The sequence below is a fragment of the Pipistrellus hanaki genome, assembly GCF_964339955.1.
Source record: "Pipistrellus hanaki genome assembly, chromosome: 3".
In the NCBI taxonomy this organism is placed as follows: Eukaryota; Metazoa; Chordata; class Mammalia; order Chiroptera; family Vespertilionidae; genus Pipistrellus; species Pipistrellus hanaki.
Window position 1 is genome coordinate 134,243,756 of NC_140505.1, and position 16,324 is coordinate 134,260,079.

The following is a 16,324-nucleotide window of genomic DNA, read 5'->3' on the forward strand; positions in this document are numbered from 1 at the left end:
TGTTACCTTTGAAACTGCACAGAACTACCTCTCTGGGAATGAATTTTAAGTTGACTTGCTGATACAGATGCTAGGTTTGCCTTTTTGACAAGTATTCCCCTTTCCCTACATGACCTACCTCCCAATCCTCTCCACCCGATGGCAGGAACAATCTCCCTCTGGGTACAGTTCAGAGAACAAACTCCCTCCGGCGGGGACCATCAGGACAGCCAAGCACCAGGGCCCCCCCCCCCCCCGCGCACAGCAGCCCTGCCTTCTTCCCAGCCTCTCAGGTCACCCGTCAACACCGCTGTCATCAGGGAGAGCGGGAGAGCGCCTTTCTACCTGCACAGGGATCGGCAAGGGCAGGGCCATCCCCCCCCCCCAAGGAAAACTGGCAAAAACAAAACCACCCGCAGCAAACAGACACAGACCTTCTCGGGCAAAAGCCACATTGTTTCTTTAAGCCACCTACATACTACCGTGTTTCCCCCAAAATAAGACATCCTCCGAAAATAAGACCTACTTACAGGTTTCCTTCTGAGTGAAATATAAGGCATCCCCTCGAAAATAAGGTCCCCCCCTAGGCTAAACATCAGAGATTTGGTCCACTGATTCTGAAAGAAATGGCGTCACAGGAAATTCACCAGGAAATTCAGGAATTGGATTGTTATGATGATGTTCCAGAAGATGATGACATGATTGTCACTGAATAAATGAGTAAATTCTTGATACTGTAGGATTCACAGTTTGTCTGGTTTGTGTTGACAACTACCGTACTACCGTAATGTATACAGGTAATAAATTTCCTTTATTTTCATTTAACAATAAATGTGTACCGTATTCTTCATGGAAAAATAAGACATCCCCTGAAAATAAGACCTAGTGCATCTTTGGGAGCAAAAGTTAATATAAGACACTGTCTTATTTTCGGGGAAATAGGGTATTTACATTTTCATAGATGGGAAATCACAGTCAAGCACCCTTGACTTCACCTCTGCCATGCACTGATCATGGATCTGCTTAAAGCCTAAACCGATAAAACTTCTGTTAATTTCATTTATCATCTCAAACCTTTCACTGAAATTAGAGTCCGAGAAATCAACTGAATTTTAGTTCCTTTTGAATGCTCTATTAACTGTAAAGCACTAGGGAAAATTAATTTCATTTTAGTGTTGGTATTTCCCCTCCTCCCTAATACGTGTGGCTATGTGCTTTTCTGTTTTCTTAAAAAAAAAAAAAATTTTTTTTTTGTTATGTTGTTTGAGAACTATAGCACACACATAAATTTCTATGCCTTACCTTGCAAAATAGCGAAAAAATAATCCTCAAAACAAGCATCTGTGGGGAATGTTCAGAGTAAGTTTGAGTTGCCTAAGACTAGAATGATTAAGGAAGATTCACAATCTACCTAAAGTCAGAAATAACTTCTTATCTTTTCAAAAGATTCGCTTAATGAAACACTCTGTAACAAGGAACAAACTAAATCGGGGCAAACGAGGAGTTAATCAGAGGAAAAGAGATTAAGAAACAATTTTCACCAGAGGCAAGCCTTCCAGTAGGCAGGGCTGCTGCCGGAGTCCATCTACTTGCAATTTTTCAACAAAAGACAATAAGCTGATAAGTAAATAGTATAAATATCCTCTTTGGTAGGTGGGGATGTTAGCTATGGGTCCTACCATTCCAGTCTGGTTAGAAGATAATTTGGGTTCCTCCTAATTCTGCTGTGGTAGTTGGGAAACTTACACTAAACGGATTGAAATTCAAAGATAAAAAACAGGCGCTTCCAGTCACCCTTCGACCCACACGCTTAGTAAGAGCCGCATCACCCGGCTCCCCACCCTCCCTGTCCCATGGTGTGTCTCACAGGACGCGGAGGCCTCCTTAGCAAGGCCCTTCCTGCGCTGTCATTGCAGGAGCAACGAGTATTTTGTTTCCTTGTTTCAGTGATGTCAGCCTGAAACACAACCTAAGGTATTTCAAAATGCCAGAATGTGTGTGTCTTTGGTACAAACAGAGTAAGCAAAAAAAATAAATAAATAACCTGAAGTTCAGCTGACCGCAAAAAGGAGAAGCATCTACCGAGCTAAATGTTTGCATAGGACTTAGGAGCAATGCTCTCTCAGGACTTCCGCCTACCTCACGGACACATGGTCAAGGCCATGCAGGAACAATGCTCACGCCAAGAAGCCCCACTCGGAACTAGAAAACATGTTACATTCACTATTAACTAAAGGAATGCAAATTAAATACCCTAGAGATAGATGCCTTTACAAAGTTTTCCCCTCTATTTTAATGACAATATCCAGTGGAGCTAAGGGTAAACTGCATGAAACTAGTTAAAAATGTAGCCCTAGCCCTAGCCACTTTGGCTCAGGGGATAGAGCCTGCGGACTGAAAGGTCCCAGGTTCAATTCCAGTCAAGGGCATGTACCTTGGTTGCGGGCACATCCCCAGCAGGAGGCAGCTGATGTTTCTTCTCTCTCATTGATGTTTCTAACTCTATCCCTCTCTCTTCCTCTCTGCAAAAAATCAATAAAATATTTTTTAAATGTAGCCCTAAAGCCATAAAAATGGTCACACCCTCCTGCTCAGTAAAATTCCATTTTGTACATCTGCCCTAAAAAATTAACCCATAATGGAAAAGATTTCTTACTCTATGTTTATTACAGTAGCAAAAATTAGAAACTTCCAAGTTTTCCAGTCTTTGGGGAATCATGCCTATTGGGAAAATACAGAGTGGACCTGAAAATGGTGGGTGACATCATGCAGCAACACCCCGTGTTCACAGCGGCATTATTCACAACAGCCGAAAGGGGGCAGCAATTCAAACGTTCACTGACTGACAAATGGATAAACAAAATGTGTTACATGCATACAATAGGATATTAGTCAGACTTAATTACAGGGAGGAAACTACGACATGGACAAGCCTTGAGTGAAATAAGCCAGTTACAAAAAGACCAATACTGTATGGTTTCACTAGTTTTAGATGACTACAATAGTTAAACTCACAGCAACAGAAAGTAGAATGGTACTGTAGTTGCCAGCAGCAGGGTGGGGGAGAAATGAAGAATTGTTTAATGGGTAGTTTCAAGCTTTTCAAGGTGAGAAGATTCTGAAGATTGGATGTACAAATGTATAAATTTACTTAACCCTACTGAACTGCACACTTCAAAATGGTTAAGTGGTAAATTTTGTTATGTATGTTATGCACATATATCAGTGTATATGTATGTACCAGTACAGAACAATTATATTCATGTAAAACAGACCAAGGAAAAAAACTACCCTGTTTCCCCGAAAATAAGACAGTGTCTTATATTAATTTTTACTCCCAAAGTTGAGCTAGGTCTTATTTTTAGGGGATGTCTTATCTTTCCATGCGCTAGGTCTTATTTTCAGAGGATGTCTTATTTTCGGGGAAACAGGGTAGGAAACAATTCTGCAAAATTGTATTTGGATTAGGATAGTAAGATAATGGACAATTTCCCCCCACCCCCAAACTCTATAATGTGACTTTTATAGCACTCTTTTAAAAACTTTTAAGAACATATTTCTCTAACTACCCAAATCCCAAAGCTTAAAGTCCTTCCGGGGGGAGGGGGGGGGGGCAGGCATGCTTATGAGAAATTACTCAATTTTTTTTTTAGCAAATTACTCAAAATTTTTAGCAAAAAAGATGGAAGCCAATTTTTTTACTAAGGTCTTGCTCTTTACAACAGATGAGAGATAACCTAAATTAACTACTCACTAAACTCCAAGAGAGGACGTTTCCATTTGTTTGGTTCACCAAATCCCTAGCACCAGTCTGAACACTGGTATTCAACAGATTTGCAAAATAAATTTAGAAAACTACCTTCACAATCTTTTTTTTTTAATGTACATATTTATTTTATTAGAGTCTTTAGCCAAAAGAAAGACAAAAGCACTGCTGGCCTAGATACCCTCACAGTCTTAATACACACACCAACTAGCATTAACTTCATGAAAACACTTTGCTGATTGCATTCTAAATCTCTAAATCCGAGATCTTCTAAATCTATTCTTCTGGTCTCCAATTCCCAAATTCATCCTTTTTGGTCCTCTAATTATCTCACTTTGTTTAGCATCTGGAAAAAGAACTGAGTGCTGCAATATATAATTAGTAAATTATTCTTAGCTGGCAGAACCCTGTACCAGCAGTAAGCAATTACAGGCCATAAAACGCATATCCCCCGTGCTGCTTTAATACTCTGCGACATGATGGGCCCCGTTCTCTGTAAACTGGGGGCGTAGCTGCGGTTTGAATGTAGAATAGTTTTATCCTTCAGCTCAACATCAAACAGGGAAGTTCCCCACACACATGTTTCACAACCCCAAAATGCTGCTGTGTGTTATCCAAGACAGGCTGAGAAGACACCCGTCCCACTAACAAAGAAAAACGACCCCTCCAGCCAGCCAGCCAGCCAGCTCTGGATGACAGAGATTCAAACCCCTAACAGCAAGAGCTAGCAGCTCTGCCTTAGCAAACTCATGTCCAACAGAAACATGTCAGCCACCTATGCAAGGTCTAATTCTCTAACAGCCACATTAAAAAATAAACAGGTAAAAATTCCTTTCATTTAACTCAATATATCCAAAATATTATCATTTCAGCATGTAATCAATATTTAAAATTATTGTGATATGTTATATATCATCTTCCCTTTGTCCTGGGAATCCAGTGTGCATTTCAAACGGACAGCACACCACTCAGGCCAGCCACACTTCAAGTGTGCAACCGCCACCTCTGTCTATTACCTACCATGTTGTTCAGCATAGCTTTAGCATGATGGTCACTTCTATTTCAGAATCACCTGTAACATTTTTACATGTATTTCACATTTTAATCATTTAAGAAAAAATTTTTTTTATTGATTTCATAGAGGAAGGGAAAGGGAGAGAGGGCTAGAAACATCAATGATGAGAGAAAATCACTGATTGGCTGCCTCCTGCACTCCCCTGCTGGGGATTGAGCCTCCAACCTGGGCATGTGCCTGACTGGGAATCAAACTGGGACCTTTTGGTTCAGAGGTCAACACTCAACCACTGAGCCATGCCGGCTGGGCACTAGTTATTTTATATATATATTTCCTCTGACATCCTTCTTATTGCATCTCTGTCCCTCTCCACTAAAAAAAATAAAAATAAATAAAAATAAATAAAATAAAATAAAATAAAATAAAATTAAGAAGAAAAAAAACACACTATTTGACTAGCCACTCAGCCAAACCAGAACTAACTGAGCAATTAAGAGAAACCTGGACAGTTAACTCGTTCACTGTTTAATGCATTTTATGTCCTTGAACACAATTATGCTTCTGTTGGAGCAGCCATCTACAATTTTGGGCAGGTGTCAGGGAAATGTGACTAGTTTTCAGAGATATACTTCTCAGTCAACATTTCCATACCACACTCTACCAATGGGTGGGCTCCTGAAAATTTTCGAGCAGTGAAAAGTTTCCTTTCCACTAAAGGAACAAGTTCTTTAAAGGAAAATTAGAGGGATGTGTTGTCTATTTAATAAGCTTTCAAAAAATATTACTAAATGAGACCAGAACCTCGTTTTGTTCACTGCACTATTCCAGAGCCAAGCTTGTGTGGGGGGCACAGAGAAAGCGCTCAAAAAACGGCTGAATGCACGAATGAATGATGGGTTTTCTTAAAATAAAGGGGACGTATTCAGTGATTTATAAAGAGTGGCCAGATTATTATGATCTCTGAACACATAATAATCTGGCCACTCTGTGTGTGTGTGTGTGTGTGTGTGTGTGTGTGTGTTTCCTATCTAATAGAGTAATATGCAAATTGACCATCACTCCAACCCACAAGATGACTGCCCCCATGTGGTCAAAGATCCTGCCCTCATGTGGACACAAGATGGCCACCACAAGATGGCCAGCAGGGGACGGCAGTTGGGGGCAATCAAGCCTTCAGGAGAGAGCAGTTAGGGGTGACCAGGCTGGCAGAGGAGGGAAGTTGGGGGAGACCAGGCCTACAGAGGAGGGCTGTTAGACACAAACAAGCTGGCAAGGGAGCAGTTAGGCAGTGATCAGGCTGGCAGGAAAGTAGTTAGGGGGTGATCAGGTTGGCAGGGGAGTAGTTAGGGTGTGATCAGGTTGGCAGGCAGAAGCAGTTACAGGCAATCAGGAAGGCAGACAGGAGAGCAGTTAGGAGCCAGCAGTCCTGGATTGTGAAAGGGATGGCCACCGGGATCAGACCTAAACAGGCAGTCAGACATCCCTTGAGGGGTTCCAGATTGGAGAGGGAGCAGACTGGGCTGAGGGACACACACCCCATGCATGAATTTCATGCACTGGACCTCGTGTGTGTGTGTGTGTGTGTGTGTGTGTGTGTGTGTGTTAGCCTTTTATTAGCCTTTTATTATTTAGGATATACACTGAGTGGCCAGATTATTATGTGTTCTTAGATATAATAATCTGGCCACTCAGTGTATCTAACTAGTAATAACAGCACCAATATCATCCATCTTTATTTTGTTTGTTTTTTGTTAATACTCACCTAAGAATATTTTTCCATTGGTTTTTAGAGAGAGTAGAAGGGAGAGGGAGAGGGGGAGGGAGAGACAGAGAGAGAGAAACATCACTGTGAGAGAGGCACATCGATTGGTTGTCTCCTGCACGTGCCCCCGCCCGGGCTGGGGATCAAGCCTGCAACCAAGATACATGTCCTTGACGGGAATCACCCTGGGATCCGTCAGTCCACAGGCCAACACTCTATCTACTGAGCCAAAGTGACTAGGGCTCGTCCATTTTTAAATGACTACTACATGTATGCTACTGTGAAGACTTAGGAGATGACAGAAAATTGTGTCCAACTGCGTATAAAGGAAAATTAAGAGTACCGAGTATATACTTTTAATAATGAGTAGGCTTTCATTTGCCTACTAAGGACCAGACATTTATTTTATGTGCTGTTAAAGAAAACATAACAACAGATTATAATTTTTGCTTTGAAGGAAAAGAGCAGAGGGCGTTACAAAGCAAGAGGTGCTTTGGGCTGGTGGCTCAGGAAGAATTCTCTGAGGAGGCACTGTGCAGGCTGACTTGCGAAGGTGAAGTCAGGGAAGCAATTTCAGGCCCAGGTTCTGTGATGCGGGAATAACATGGATTCGGAAAGGAGCCGAGAGGAAGTTAATACTGATTAGCGTCCTCACCACATGCTACCCTGTTTCCCCGAAAATAAGACAGTGTCTTATATTAATTTTTGCTCCCAAAGATGCGCTAGGTCTTATTTTCAGGGGATGTCTTATCTTTCCATGCGCTAGGTCTTATTTTCGGAGGATGTCTTATTTTCGGGGGAAACACGGTATTACTTAGAAGTGCTTGCATCAGAGAGCGGGGCCTTGTAACATAGGCAGTGTTTGCTTAGCAAGAATAAGTCCTCCTAGAAAAAAGTGAGACTCGGCCGTGTTTTGTGAAACAAGGTCACGTAGGCATTGCTCGCCTAAGGAAGCAGGAGCCATCTGCCTGGAGATCTCTGAAGTCTTCCCTCAGGGGGGCCAATTTACGTTGAGAGATGAGGGTAAGACCGCTGCAAATGGCAAAGTTCTGAAACGGGTTCCAGGGAAAGACTAAGCATTTTCTTGATGACCCTGCACAACACTGTGAGGAAAATTAACTGCAAAAGCCTACTTCACGCCGCCTTCTTGTATTTTCCGCCCATTGACAAACCTCTCCCCATATTTTGCAAAGACAAAATTCATAGCAAAAGTCCACATGATGTCAGCTTTCTCACACTGAGACTCTGCTGTGCCAACATTTTTTTTCTTCCCCTCTCAAACTGCCTCCCTGGACAGATTTGGCAATAGCTTTGTAAGTGATGTGGGCATACTTGCCTACAATAATGAAAACCTATAGAAATTTTTTAATTTTTCGTTTTCCTTTTAGGCATACATAGTCTTTCCCCGCACCCCCCAAGCAGATCATTCTAAGTGTGTGAGTGTGTGTGCACATGTTACAAAGACAACTACCATGTTAATAAAATATTCTATTTTAAACACCCTTCCCCCCCCCCAAAAAAAAAAAGAGAGAGAGAATAAATCCTCCTACTAAACAATGTACAGGGATGGCCAAAAGAGTTGCTCGTATGGAAAATAATACAATAATTAAATAATAACACAAGAATAAACTTTCAAGTACTCACAACTGTAAAGCTACTTGTGCCCACCCCTATATACATTAGCTCTTCCATGAGACAAGGACGCACACAGGCTAAGTGAGCTAAGACAAGACATTTCATTAAATGAGCAGCTCCTCGGCATGCATCTGTCAGATATCCCATTTGGGTCTTCCCTGAAGAGGGGCCGGCTGGCTAATGGCCTGGGGTCAAATTAGAAGTGGAAGGCAAGCCTCAAACTGGGCCTTTCTCAAAAGATAGTCCCGTTAGGCGGGGAGCTAAGGGGGAGCTAGAGCTGCTTGCTCAGGGCTAGGAAGAGATGGCGATCAAGCTACGACACAAAGCATTTGGCCAGCCTCATTTTTTTTCTCCCAGAAAATGAATGTTTAAAGTTATGACATTCACTGACTGCCAAAGGAAGTCTAAAAAGAATAACCACATTATTAGATATTTTTAGCTTTTCTTTTCATAAATATTTTGTGTCACTGCTTTCCAAATAATTCTAAGTCTTTCGAGTTAGCCAGAAGAGGGGAAAAAAACGGAGTGAAGAGTATGTTGTTCATAGATGAGGATATATGCATCAGTGACTCATTTTCTTTTGAAATTCAGTTAAAGGAGGAGTCTTTGTGGGCCCTACGCACACAGACACAAAACCCCGATGGGTCGATACTGTGTCAGAACAGGGTACACCAGACATGAAGACGAGATGTGTACATCACCAAGCACCAGGCAAAGGACTGGTGGGAATGTTTACATTCAATAACATAGGAATTAACCCACTTGAGATCGGAAGATACAACACACAGACTAAAAGTAAACGGATAGAAGAAGGTATTTCATGCAAATGGGAACAGAAAAGGAAAAAAAGCTGGGGTAGCGATACTTCGATCAGACTAAACAGACTTAAAACAAAGGCTAGCCCAGCCAGCATGGGTTGGTGGTTGAGCTTTGACCTATGAAATCAGGAGGTCCCGGGTTTGATTCCCGTCAAAGGCATATGCCCGGGCTGTGGGCTAGGTCCCAGTATGGGACGTACAAGAGGCAGTTGGTCAATGATTCCCTCTCATCATTGATGTTTCTCTCTCTCTCTCCTTCTCCCTTTCTTTCTGAAATCAATAAAAATGTACTTAAAAAACAAACAACAACAAAGACTATATTTAACAAGAGACAAAGAATGACGTTTTATAATGATAAAGGGATCAGCCCAACAAGAGGCTCTAACATTTACAAACCCAACATAGGATTATCTAATATATAAACCAAATGCTGACAGACCAAAAGGGAGAGATCGGTAGAAATAGTCTTGGTAGGGAACTTTTAACACCCCACTGACATCAATAGGCAGATGATCCAGACAGAAAATCAACAGGGAAACAGTGGCCTTAAATGACACATTAGATCAGATTTCATTTCTATTTTTAGAACATTTCACTCCAAAGCAGCAGAATATACATTCTTCTTAACCACACATGGAACATTTTCCAGAACAGACCACATGTTAGGCCACAAAACAAGTCTCAACAAATTTAAAGAGGGCTGAAATCATATCAAGCATATTCTCCAATCACAGTGGTATAAAACTAGAAATCAATTCCAAGGAAAAAAACCTGAAAAGCACATACACATGGAGGCTAAATAATATGCTACTATACAATCAAGAGATTAACAATGAGATCAAGAAAGCAATAAAAACATACCTTGAGACAAATAAAAATGAAAACACAACAGCCAAAGTAGTTCCAAGGGAAAAATTCATAGCCTACCTCAAGAAACCAAACAAAAAATCTCAAATAAACCATCTATTCGGGTCAAGGGCATGTACTTTGGTGGCGGGCACATCCCCAGTAGGGTGTGCAAGAGGCAGCTGATCGATGACTCTTATCGGTTTCTAACTATCTCTCTCCCTTCCTCTCTGTAAGAAAATCAATAAAATATATTTTAAAAAAGCAAGAGAGGGCCCAAATAAGCAAAATTACAAATGAAAAAAAAAAATGTATTATAGTCTAGGGATTATAAAGTTAGTATAGCCAAAAAAACTTTGAAGATGTAAAACAGTGGTCCGCAAACTCATTAGTCAACAGAGCCAAATATCAGCAGTACAACGATTGAAATTTCTTTTGAGAGCCAAATTTTTTAAACTTAAACTACTTCTAATGCCACTTCTTCAAAATAGACTCGCCCAGGCCATGGTATTTTGTGGAAAAGCCACCCTCAAGGGACCAAAGAGTCTCATGGGGCTCTCAAGCCACAGTTTGCCGACTCCGGCTGCAGAGGATCCTTGGGAGAATCTTAAGGTAGGATCTTTAAACCCTCGAAGAGCCCATTATTATCAAACCGGAAAAGCACTCATTCATTCAACTAATACTGCATTCAGTGACCAGCCACTGTGTGTCGGGTACTGACTGGGACTCTGTGAATACAGTAATAAATGTGGCATTCAAACTGCCACAAACAGGTTATACGTTCATTCCCTTTACATCCTTCCTACTGGTTTTTAATCCTTTTCCATTAACAGGAAAAAAAAAAAAAAAAAAAAAAGACGGTACCAGCATAAAATAAGAAATGAAATGGTAAGCAGTTGCTTTATATCTGTAAAATTTTTGTTATTGTTGGAGACAAAAAAAAAGTGGGCTATGTTCCTTGGCCTGGCAAGAGAAGAAAGACATTTCGCCACCTCTCCCCCTCCTCCCCCTCCTCCCCAGCCTGCATTTACCACAAACATCTTGCTTTCTCTGGATATTTTCAGGAATTCTAAAACTACATGTTATGGCTTTTTACACCAGGTGATTCAGCACCAAAAAAAAAAAAAAAATTATTATTAATATTATTATTATTATTGACAATAGATTCCTATAGCAACCATCTCTCTTTCCAGCTCTCTAGAGAAAAGAAAAAATTTCCCTATATACTTTGTCAGAATACTTACCTTATTCCTGTAATTCCAAGTTAGCTAAAATGAAAAAGGCTTAGCTAACCTTAGGTTAAAAAAAAAAAAAAAAAATGTTCTATATTGAGTGCCTTGCTATATAAAGTTTACTTCCATACTTCCAGATCTTATCAGGAATTTAACAGACAACCAATTCTTTAAACTAAAGTACATACTAAATAAAATTCAGAGTTTAGAACATTTTCTACAGCTGGCAAATAAGTCCTATCTATAACTCAGCACACATTGCATGTGTTATTGTTAAAAGGGGAAATGAAATACACAAGCAATATAGCTTCAGAATATGCATATTAAACTCCTCAAGCAAAGAATTAGGTCTTACTGTCCTGATTTTCAGCAAAATACATGTATTGATGGACTAATTCTAAATGCTACATAAGTAACATTACATGAATATAACATATCGATATTTGCTAGGGGAATATTACCTAAATTAATGAGTATAACACAAATATTATATCGGACTTATAAGTCCAGAAAAAAATAGTTTTTTTAAAAAAAATGTTTTTATTGATTTTATGAGAAGAGGGAGAGATAGAGACATAGATTGGCTGCCTGGTGCACACCCCCTTCTGGGACTCAAGCTCAAAATCCAGAGTTTCCTGACCAGGAATGAAACCGGGGAGCATTCAGTGCATGGGACAACCAACTCAGACATACCAGCCAGGGAAAGATATTTTTACTTTTAAAACACCAACGCATCTTCACACACCATTCCAACCTACATACTCTGGCCCTTCTGAAGGAGCATCTCCCACCTGCAGAACCCAAGAGCCAGCCAGTTTTCTGGAGAGTACTAGCTCCCTCCGGAATGGACTTGAAACCAGCACCATCTCTGACAAGCCCTAGTCCAAGTGTCAAATGGTGAGAGCAACTTAAGTGGAAGGAGAAAATACAACGTGGAGAATGAAAAGAAAGAGGAGGGCAAGAAAGTAAGAAAAGAAAAGAAAAAGTGAAAAAAAGCACAAGGAGATGCAATTCTTCCATAACCAATAGGGAGAAGAAGGGTGATTCTGATTTCAAAACTTCACAGCAAACTCTCACCATGAGAATACACCCTACTGAAAACAAGAGATCACCTGCTATGGCTGAATGTGTGTGGCCCCTCAACTGTCCTATGGGGGAGCCCTAATGTGATCGTATTTGGAGAGGGGGGCCTTCGGGAGGTACTCAGGCCATGAGGGTGGCCCCCACGACCGCATTAGTGTCCTCATAAGAGGAAGAGAGAGGGCCCTTTCTCCATGTGAGGGGACCCTAAGAAGTCAGCTGTCTACAAGCCAGGAAGTCCAGGAAGGAGTCCTCCCTGAGAACCCAACCGCGAAGGCACCCAGGCCTTCAGAACCGGGAGAAGCAAATATTTACTTAAGTGCCCAGTCCGTGGTATTGGTTACAGCAGCCCAAACAGACATCACTCAAAGCGACTAGCAAACCGTGCAGCCTTGAACCTTAGAAACAAGGAGGGGAGGGAGGGCTTCCTGCGCCAGGCTTCGCTCAGGATCACCTGCTGCTGAGTAAGGAAGGGCACATGACCTCACTCTTACCCTTCAGGGGGGTCCTCCTCCCCCCTTTTCTTCTGGTTTGGGAGTGAAGAGGTTGAAAAGACTAACACTTCTTGACATTTAAAAAAAAAAAAAAAAATCTGTCCTCAGAAAGTGGTTGGAGAACCTTAAAAAACTCCGGCCGAGGAAACCCTGGCGCATTATACTCGGTCCTCTCGTCCTTGTGTCTAGTCTCCAGGACTGAGCTGGGTAGCCGTGTCTGGTGCACGCCTGTCGTTTTAAAAGCAACCAGCTTGTTCCATGTCAGCCTTCTCTAATCTGATGTGAGCCTGGCTGGGCTGGCAGGGCTCCCTGGAGTTGGCTCCAGGACCGGGAGGCTCCAGCGCCAGGCTGAGAAGTCCAGCCCCCAATGCCCCGTTTGGGGAAAGCCTCTCTGCAGAAGCCGGGCCGAGACGGCGGAGCTGGCCCAAGCTCCCGCACCGTCTCTCCCCCAGTCCTGCTTCCCACGGCGCGCCGCCTCCAAAAAAGGAAGCAGCCGGCCCGGGGCTCGGCTCTCGCCCGCTAGCATGTATTTACCTATCACCGGAGCTGGTTTGCAAAACAGAGGCAGCCACAGCTTGACTTTGCAGGAAATGCCCTACTCTGACACCCGCAACACCAGGATTTTTCGTGAGCGCCTTCTGCCGTCGGGCCCCGCGCTCCCCTCCGCGCGCCCTCCCCACCCGAGGAGGCGCGGGGGGCCGAGCCCCGGGGTCACCCTGCCACCCCCCCTCCCCGCCCCCCAGCGAGTCCTCCGCCCCCCGAGCCGCTCCGGGGGCCGCGGGCCACCGCGATGACCAGCCGGAGGCCCGGCGCCAGGACCTGGCCGCTGACTCCGCGGGGGCGCCCGGGGCGCAGGGGGAACTCCGGGAGCCGCCCGGGGGCGCCCCCCGCCCAGCCCGGCTCCCCCGCAGCCGGCGGCCGCCCGAGGCGGGGCGCGGAGGCCATCTGGCGCGGAAGGCAGGAGCCGGCCGGGCCTCCCCGCGCTTCTTCCTGCCCTGGCCCGGGGCGCCCCCGGCGCACGCCCAGGAGCACACACTCGGGCCAGAGCCCCGCGATCCCAAAAAGGCAGGAGCCGCTTCCCCGCGACCCCCGCCTCGCGCCCGGCGAGCATCCCCGCCCCGCGCACACACGTGGCGTCCGGGGTCCCGGGGATCCCCTACTCGCCCCCCTCCCCCGGGGGGCGCCGGGCCGCGGCGCGCACTCACCGGCTGGCCGGCGCGGGGCTTGCCCGGGGGCGCCCTCTTGAAGAAGGAGGTCCTGGCGGTGAAGAAGAAGTCCTCGGCGTCCTCCTCCAGGCTGCTGTAGCCGCTGCTCATGCTGCTGGCCCAGGCGCGCGCCGGCCGCCGCCCCGGGGCGCAGGCGGCCAGGCCGGGGGTGCGGCGCCCGCCGCCCCGCGAGGTTCTCGGCGCGCGGCCCCGAGCCGCCCGCGGGCCGTCCTGCCGCCGCTGCGCCCGCCGCTCCGGCCCCTCGGCCGCCTCCCTCCCCGCCCGCCGGCTCCCTCCCGGCTCGGCCCGGCCTCCCGGCGCCCGGCGATCCCGCCCCCGGGCCCGCCCCCGCCCTCCCGGGGCGGCTCCGGCCGCGCCCGGCGCCCCGCGCCGCCGCAGGTGGGGACGGGCCGCTGCTCCCCGCGGAGCAGAAGCGGGCGAGCTCGGTGCGGTGGCTGCGAGGGGTGGGGCTGGGTTGAGGGTCGTGTGCCCACCCCCCCGGAAACTGCCCGCTCCTCTGTGATCGGCCTTCGCCCCCTCCCGGGCTCCCGGGGTCCCGGGGTGGCGGTGGGGATGGCCCAGCCACGGGGGGCCCCCAGACCCGCGGGCGTCCGGCGGCGGTCCCGCCCCGGGCTGACCTCCCGCAGCTCGCCCCTCCCGGAGGCTGGAAAGTTAGCAGAGCTGCGCCGGGAGGTAACCGCTGGGCTGAGTTTATTCAAATGAAAACATCCTGTTAGTTCCGTTGAGCGTCGGGTCTTTCCCCGCCGCCCTTCTCCAGCGAGAGGATTCCTTCCCAGATTAGCACAGCCAAGGTCACTGTGACCGCAGGAGCCGCTGGTGCAAAAGACAGGGGGTGGGAAAGGGGGGGGGGGGGGGGGGGCGTGAACTAGGTCTGTAGTTCCAGTTGATTAATTAAAGGTGCTTTTTAAAAGTCCCCCTCCCACAATCCGCTTTAAACCGACAAGGCAGGGTTTCAGAGGGGGGAAGAGTTGAAGGAATTTGATTCGCCGCCCTACCAAAAAGTTCCATAGTTTCTGAAATCCTTCCAGGCAGGTAATCCTCTTTTAAAATGCAGATGTTTCCTCGGAGACACCGGTGGGTGGTCCGGCGCCGGTCCATTACACCTTTCTCTGACTGGGGTGATTTAAATAACACTAGTTTTTCCTTGCAGGACTCTGGTTGAAAGGAGGTTTCTGGAAGCCTCTGCATTGCTATGGTGAACAGGCCTTAGGAGGGGTTTCCTTAGGAGGGACAGGGGTTAAGAAATCAAATGTTCTCCTATGATAGCTAAACTCTCTTGAATAGCTCTAATCTTAAGAACAACTTTGTTACATAGTACTATTCGTGCTCAGCCTACACCTGGAGCAGCTGAGGCCTAGAGAGAGAAAAGCTGCAGGTGGCAGGGCTGGGCCTCTTCATATACCCTTCTAGGCCCTCTGTCCGCCATGGTCTGGAGAGAATGGGAGGGAGGGATGTGGCTCCAGAGTCATCCTAGCCGGGAGGAGAGGAGGCCTGCCACCTGCCCTCCCGTCCCCAGGCTTCCCCACACGTCCAGCTTGTGAACTGGAGTGAGGTCCCAGCTTATTCACAGCAACTCCAGGAGGCAGGCCTCGCAGTTGCCGCCCATTTTAAAGATTCTGCAACATCAAAGGCTCTTCCCAGTGAGAGGAAGTAGGATTTACCAATCCAAAATGTGACCTTTTTTAGATATTATTTTAAGCCAGTTATTCTTAAAAATGACTCAGGAAAAACCTTCAACCTGTCTAGCTCTCATAGTCTATTGGAACATTGGTATGTACGTACATACATAATAAATTTGGTCATTTTCTCCTGTTAATTTGTCTCATGTTAATGTGATTATTAGTCCAGCCTAGAAGAATTTAGGATAGAAGGAAAATAACTTTTCCTCCCCCTCAGCAGCCACACAGCTACTGAATAGTTAGAAACCAGGAATTCTAATTCCACATTGATTTGCACAGCCTAAGCTGACCCCTGTGTATGCCATGCACATAACCTAGTAAAAAGGGATAGGATGATTTACTTATGTAGATTTGGTTTCCATTATTTTATTAAGTAGTTCTTATTAAATACTTGAATTTAAGAGTAATGCATAGGTGCCCTGGCTGGTCTGGCTCAGTGGATAGAACGGCCTAGGGAGTGAAAGGTCCAGGGTTTGATTCCAGTCAAGAGCACATGCTTGGGTTACAGGCTGCATCCCCAGTGCGGGGAGTGCAGGAGGCAGCTGACCAATGATTCCCTCTCATCATTAATGTTTCTATCTCTCCCTTTCCTTTCCTCTCTGAAATCAATACAAATATATATATTTTTTTAAAAAGAATAATGCATAGGTTAAAGAATTTAAATAACTTGTTTTATTGTAAATGAGAAGGGGAAAATAACCCCACCCAGAACAAATTATTTTAAACAGTTTTTGAATACCTTCAAAGATATTAAAAGGAAAAATACGTTAAAGTACTTTATGATCCACCATA

At 45.4% G+C, this 16,324-nt stretch overlaps 1 protein-coding gene across 1 annotated transcript in view; it reads right to left on the reverse strand.

Moving 5' to 3' along the window:
- RASSF3 (Ras association domain family member 3) overlaps positions 1–14,113 on the reverse strand; it is an 81,179-nt gene extending 67,066 nt beyond the window's left edge. Inside the window, exon 1 of the mRNA XM_084877626.1 lies at positions 13,833–14,113. Coding sequence (XP_084733752.1) covers positions 13,833–13,943 — 111 coding nt within the window. The 5' untranslated portion in view covers positions 13,944–14,113. The remainder of the gene's footprint in view (positions 1–13,832) is intronic.
- Between the last annotated feature and the right edge of the window lie 2,211 nt (positions 14,114–16,324).